The 6,628-nt window shown below is 49.5% G+C and overlaps 1 protein-coding gene across 1 annotated transcript in view; it reads left to right on the top strand.

The window, feature by feature from the left end:
* The window catches only part of LOC102371086 (beta-microseminoprotein), a 7,524-nt gene extending 2,091 nt beyond the window's left edge, over window positions 1-5,433 (top strand). The window contains exons 3-4 of the mRNA XM_006014829.3: window positions 1,894-1,996; window positions 5,148-5,433. Coding sequence (XP_006014891.2) covers window positions 1,894-1,996; window positions 5,148-5,277 — 233 coding nt within the window. The 3' untranslated portion in view covers window positions 5,278-5,433. The remainder of the gene's footprint in view (window positions 1-1,893; window positions 1,997-5,147) is intronic.
* The last annotated feature ends 1,195 nt before the right edge of the window (window positions 5,434-6,628 follow it).

The following is a 6,628-nucleotide window of genomic DNA, read 5'->3' as shown; positions in this document are numbered from 1 at the left end:
AATGATAAGCAATAAGGACAAGGAGAGCACTGGAAAGAATGGGAAGCAGCAGGAAGAATGCAGAGGAAAGCTTTCCCCTGCTGCACAGATTCTCACAGATTCATGGTTGATTAAAGGATGCCGGTCTTCAACTGAGCAGGGGCTCCCTTCAGTTTCAGTAGGAATTAGATGTCCCAATACCACTGATGATTGGGCCTCCATAGGTATGTCCAGACAAGCACACACATCTGAAAGTAGTCTGAGGTCCCACAAACTGCATACTGTGCATCTGCATCTGTTCACCATACTGCTAACTTGCAACATGGTAGTTTTTTTGACACTGGGAGATCCTGGTGTAGAAAAAAAATGTTAAAAAAAGTGGTGTGGCACACATGGCAGCAGCATGCACTGCCAGAAAGGGAGCCTGGCCAGCCACCAGCCAGCTCAGCACTGCTGCTGCCTTGGGAGGTGCCCAGGATCACAGGTGAGGCTGCTGGGTCCAGCACAGGTGCTGGCCTCAGCCGCCTCTACTCCACCCGGGTCACTTTGCCATGTGCCAGACTGTGCACGCCAGGGTGTGCCTGAGGACAAATGGCAACAGCACAAATATGTGTTGCTGCTATTTGTCCTGTGGGAAACGTGTGTCCCTGTAAGTGCATTCTCATTGGGATTTTCCCCATGGGTCTAGTTCAGGATACAAGCTTAGTACGTGGGCCTTCCATTTTAACGGGAGTCAGTCTACAGAGTTTCATTTTCTTGGAGTTCAAAAGCAACTTCGTAAGCATAAAACAGAAAACCAAGATCTTCAAGCTCCTTCATGGTGCCTCTGGCTTAGCCAGGGAGGGATAGGGGTAAACATGAGTTTTTAGCCACCTCTTCTCCAGTGGTTCTGCTGATACTTGTACTGGATTAAGAACCAGATCCAAAGTGAGATTTAGGCTCCCAAAGTGGGCATGTATGTCCAAAACTGCAATTCTGAAACCCCCACTCAGCTCCCAGCTAAACCTAAAGGTACCTAAAGATTCTTCAGCCTTCCTTTTTTAACCCCAACATTCCCATAGCAGTGAAATTTTGCCTCTGTGCAATCCCAGAAATTCCCCACTCTAACTAAGGCTGGGCTGCCCAGCATCTCACACCCAAGCCCAATCAGGTTCCACACACTAGATATCCCTCCACTCACCTCAGTCTGTACCAGACACACACGTACAGGACTGGGTTCTTTAGCCTCAGGGGAATTCAAACACATATCTCCCATGACAGTGCCCTGACCACCAGGCTCTGGGATATTCATTGCTGAATGGTAGGACACAATCTTTAGATAAAATACAGAAACATGTCTGAGAGCGGGCCAGAACCCAGGAGTACTCCTCTTAGAACTGAGCCTTAATTACTAAGCTGCAGCCTCTGGCTCATTATTATTATTATTATATTTTTTTTGCTGGCCCCATTTCATAGATTTCATAGACATTAGGAGCTGGAAGGGACCTCATGAGATCATTGGGTCCAGACAAGGTCCATGAGAGGTTGTTTGGCTTTTTTAATGCACAGTTCTAACAGAAAGGGTGGGAGGTGGCCCCATCCAGATTAACCAGCAGCCCACAGTGGGAGGGAGGCATGGGTCTGAATCCCCTCAGACCAGGGATAGAATAGAACCCATGTATCACCCTATGATTTGACAAACCTATTTCTATTTGCTGTGAAATAGTTTTATTTGTGCAACATCTGCACCAACAGCTTTCTCCCGAGTGGAGTGGGAGTGTGGCATTGGTGGTGAAATATTTTTCAGGTAAATTATGCTAGTTTATACATGGGCCCCAGACTTTAGCATAGACGTAAAGTTCAGGACATAGGCACACATACAGTTTCAGTTCTGTATTTTGATATCCTAAATGATTGTTTTTATGCTCTCTTCAGGCTGCCTTAAGGATGGAAAGATGTATGCCATTGATGCGTCCTGGTATACTAAGGAGTGCCTTCTGTGCCATTGTACCCACAAACACATAACCTGTTGCAATGTGTAAGTGCAAAAAATAATGCTGGATTATTTGAATCAGGGGCAAATTTAGAAAAGGGTTCAGTGGTGCAGTTGCCCCCCAACCTCCCTGCTTCCAGAGCATGCTGTGGGAGCAGCAGCAGGGGACTTTTTAAAGTCCCTAAAGCAGGTAAGACACCTCCTCCTGACACCTGCTCTCTTCCCCTCTATGCTCAGCATTACCTCCCACCCCCATCTTTCTTCCTCTCTCCAACCTGCCACCGCTGCTGGCCCCAGCAGACCTGGAGGTGAGGGGAGCTCCAGAGCAGCTCCTGCCTCATTCCAGCTGGGTTGTGCAGGGAGCTGGGCTCAGCCGGGGACACAAGCAACCATGGGCAACTGTTGCCACCTTAGTCAGAGGGGGTATGTCCCCCCCCAGTGACCAGTCACCAACTGGGGGGAGGTGGGGTCCCTCCATGGCAAAACTCACCAACCAGGAGGCAGTGCTCCTGGAAGCAGCCACGGCGCTACATCCGGTGCTCCCATTCCCCGGCCAACACTTGCAATGGGGGGCACTGGTGCTCTTACTTGCCCACCTGCCCATCACCTCAGCAGGGAGCACAGCCGGTCAGGGGGTGCACCAGCACTCTCAGGGGGTACACATGTACCCACTATGCATTGCCACTGCAAGCAGCAGGAGTATTCCTCCCTGCCCAGGAACCCAGGTGTTGCCTACCAGCCTGGGATCAGATGAAGGGAGTAGAAATCTGCTTGCCAACACTGCCACTGCTCCAGCTGAGCCCAGCACTCCATACAGTCATTTCATGTGGCCTGGGCCAAAGCAGGGCAGGAGCAGTCACAATAGCATCACTGATGGGTGGGTTTCCCCTTCCTGTGGCCAGTACCAAGGGAAGGGATGGAATGGGAGTGGAAGGAAGGTGCTGCTGAGCATGGCAGGGCCAGGGTGTCAAGAGAAAAGGAGGGGATTCTTACCAGATTCAAGGACATAAAGAAAACAAAAATCCAACCCACTACTCCCACAGTGTTGACTTTCTAGCCCAGTGGGGAGGGGAGGCTGAGAGTGGGGGTGAAGAAACTGCTCTAACATTGGTTGCTGCTCCTGCAGTCCCCCTTTCAAAGTCTGGGCTCCACCCATGATTTAACTTTATAAACTATACCAATCTCTTAGTACTCATGTCCTAGAAAACCCTGAAGATCCATTAGAGATTCAAGGGACGTGTCTACACAAGACATTTACTGCAGAGTAGACTAATTAGCTCCGCAGTAAATGTCTCAGCATCTACATCTGCAGACCATTAGGCTTCAGTAAACTAATAAACTCAGCAGCAAGGTAGTACTTGTAAATACAAGTACTATCCTGCTGTGCAGTTTTTTACTCCTCAGCACTGCACATGTAAATGATGACCAGGTTTGGCTAGGGCATGAGGGTGCTTCAGTGCGGGAGCTGCCTGCTGGCTAGCCCTGCAACGGAGCACCCTTGTTCCTCAGCCAGCCCCTCCACAGCACATTGATCCGGGTCACAGCCAGGCTGCTCTGACCCGGCTCAACATGCTGCAGTCCTGGGTGCACATGGAAATGCAGTACCTGGGAGCGATGAACTCTGGCATGATACGCACTGGAGTTTATTGAATCCTGTTACTGTGCACATGTAGACACATCCAAGGCACTCAGATCTGCTTGCCACCACCACCACTGTTCCCAGCTAGGCCCACCTCCCTGAATAGGCATTTCCCGCAGTCCCAACTACAGTGGGGCAGGAGTGGCTGGGACAGTGGTGTTGGTGGTTGGGTTTCCCCTTCCCATGTGCAGAGGCATAAGTAGAGAGAGTGAAGAGGAGAAAAAACTGCTGCCTGAGAAGTTTCATGTCAAAGATAAAAATAGTGCTATGCAACAGGGTTATGCTAAAAACACAGCTACCTAGGTGCCACACACACCATGTTGATGAAGGGATCACCACACTGCTAATTACTGTCACCCCAGTTTGCCCTGGGTCTTTTTTCCTTGATGGCCTGTTGGCTTCCAAAACCCCAAGCTCATCATCTGCAGGCCTGGCTGGTTGAAGGATGTCAGAGGCTCAACTTCAAACTCAGGGAAAGGATTATCTGTCCAGTCCCTGAGCCCAAAGCTCAGACAGCAGCAGTGGAGAAGCTGGCCCTAAATTGAAGCGGTGGGTTTTAAAAAACACTACTTCAATTTAGGGCTGATTAAACCCCCATGCCGTGCACATACCCCGCTGACTTGCCTGCCTCTCCGGTGGGGAGGGAAAGGCAAGCTGCTGGCGGGTGGAGCGGTCCCTGGGCTGCGGAGGGCAACAGAGGGGGGCTGGTGCTTCCCTTTGTGGCAGTGGTGGCATCCCCAGGCAGCACCTGCCTGCAGGCACCTGGCTCGGACAGTCCTGGGGTCACTGCAGCCATGGAGGGAAGCACTAGGCCCCTGTGCAGGTCAGGGGCTCTGGGATGGTGGGGAAGAATCAGGCTTGCTGGTTTTCTTGAGTGGAGCCTGCCTTCCCAGGCTGCTGTCAGGCTGCCTGCAGGGCTTCCTGCAGAGCTGTGGAGCTACACGGAGCCTGGTGCTTCACTCTGCGGCTGTAGGGGCAGCAAACTAAAACTCTTCAAAGGAGTTTCAGTTTGCGGTGCTCCAAGTCATTTAAGGTGCATTACGCTGCCGAATTTCATACAGCAGCGGGAGTTAATGTGCAATATGCTGCCGAGGTGTGTAAACACTGACACCATTAAAGCAGTGCAAAAGCACTTAGCCCACTTTAAAGTGTTGTGCACGCACGCCTCTTGTTTCATCTACACACGGCTGCTGATACTAACCGGAAGTGTGGAGGAGAGGTACAAATGAGATAAGGGCAGAACAAAGAGGAGGAGCATGGCAGATGCAGAAGGGAGGATTTAAAATGGAAAATGAAGGGCAAAATAACTGAAGAGGAGGAAAATGAAGCTCTACAGTTCATTGCACCCCTGTGGCAGGAGCAAAGGAGAAGAGTTAAGCTCCCATGGGAGGAGAGTGTATAAATCTTAAGACTGGCTAGTGGCTTTGAAGGGGCAGGACTGTTTTCCTGCTGGGATTCTTGAGCTGCTGCAACAGACTCTTCCAGTGCTTGGTCAATTTAGCTTCATCAGTCTGGTATCCTACTCTCACCCAACTCTCCTTTCTTTTCCAATGACAGGGCCATCACCCCTGCTGTTTATGACAAACTGCATTGCAACAGCATTTTTTATTCTGAAACCTGCAGTTACAAGCTGGTTGAAAAGATTAACCCTTTTATGCACTGTGATGCTGAGAGCTGGATGGTTTAGTAACAAGTCCCTTCTCTTACTCAAGCACACGTCTTTTATTTGCAACATCTGCTTTACAATTTGGGGCATGACCAGATATGGAGCAAATTATTTCCTAAACCCAAGGAGATGTTCTAAGCAGCGCTGGCTCATTTATCTGTTAATGCATCAAAAAATTATATTATAAGGGATCAGACCTATGTAATGCTATTTTGATGGTGTACTTTTAACAGAGAATGTGTAACTGGTACAAGTCTCCTACTTACAGAAGAATTCCACATGCAGGACCAGATATGAGTACTGTCTCAGTACCTGTTCCCTCTCTTCTAAAAGTTTGAGTAAAATAAATTCAGATAATATCAATGCTTGGTGTGATTAAGGATTGTAAAATGTCCTATAATTTTAGTCTGATCAGTTTAACAAACACAAGACAACTGAAGAAAAAAAAATGACTTCAGAAGTAGAGGCAGATGCATGAGCAAGTATTCATTTACTTATCCCCACTTTCCCCTGCTACTGATTTGGGGGAGGGTAAAGAGGGGCAGGTGGGAGGAACGGAAGGGCAAACAACAGTAGAACTCACCTTTTGGAGCCATGTGAAAGCAAGGACCCTGGTGAGATCCTGTGCTGAGCACCAGGGGAGCTCAGGGTTCTCTGAGCTCGCTGGCATCCATGATTGTGGTGAGGGGGTGCAGCCACATCCCCTTTGGCTATGGTGCACATACACAGTGAGCCCTCTTTACTGTGTGCATGCACACCAGAGCTGAAATTTGACTGAAGAGTAAAATTTTGACTAAAATTTCACATTTTGACTGAAATTTGCATCCACATGTTCTAATACCTTGAACCCCTGAACGACTAAGACTTATCCTCTCTCATTAATTTTCAGTCATATCCTACCTTGTACATCATCTCCCCATGATATGAAACTCCCTGTGCAAGTAATTTCCTCCAATCCACTTATAAGTTATGTAGCTCTCCTCCACTGGCCAACAAGTTATTAGCTACCTAAAGCATCTAAATATGTCCCCACCAGAACCATGTATGACAGGGGTGGGCAAAATATGGCCCGCTGGCTGGATCCGGCCCACAAGGCCATTCTATCTGGCCCACGGGGCCCCTAAAATTTTTTTGAAAATTAAAATGTATCTGTCCTTGGTTCCCATAAAAAATGACAGGAACCAGGGGCAGTAGCATGCAGGGGAACAGTAACAGCAGGGCCGGCTGGCCCCGCCCCCTCAGCAGGGGTTTCTGTCCCGGTGCAGGAAGCTCAGCTAAGCAGGAGGGTGGGGCGGGGGGGAGGGGGAAGGGCAGGGAAGGAGCTGGTGCGGAGTGCAGGGAAAAGCAGCCCTGCCCCCGCCCCGTGGCTGGT

Source organism: Alligator sinensis, unplaced genomic scaffold (assembly GCF_000455745.1).
Source record: "Alligator sinensis unplaced genomic scaffold, ASM45574v1 scaffold264_1, whole genome shotgun sequence".
Lineage (NCBI taxonomy): Eukaryota > Metazoa > Chordata > Crocodylia > Alligatoridae > Alligator > Alligator sinensis.
The sequence above is the reverse complement of the archived record's forward strand: the minus strand, read 5'-3'. Positions and strand labels throughout refer to the sequence as shown.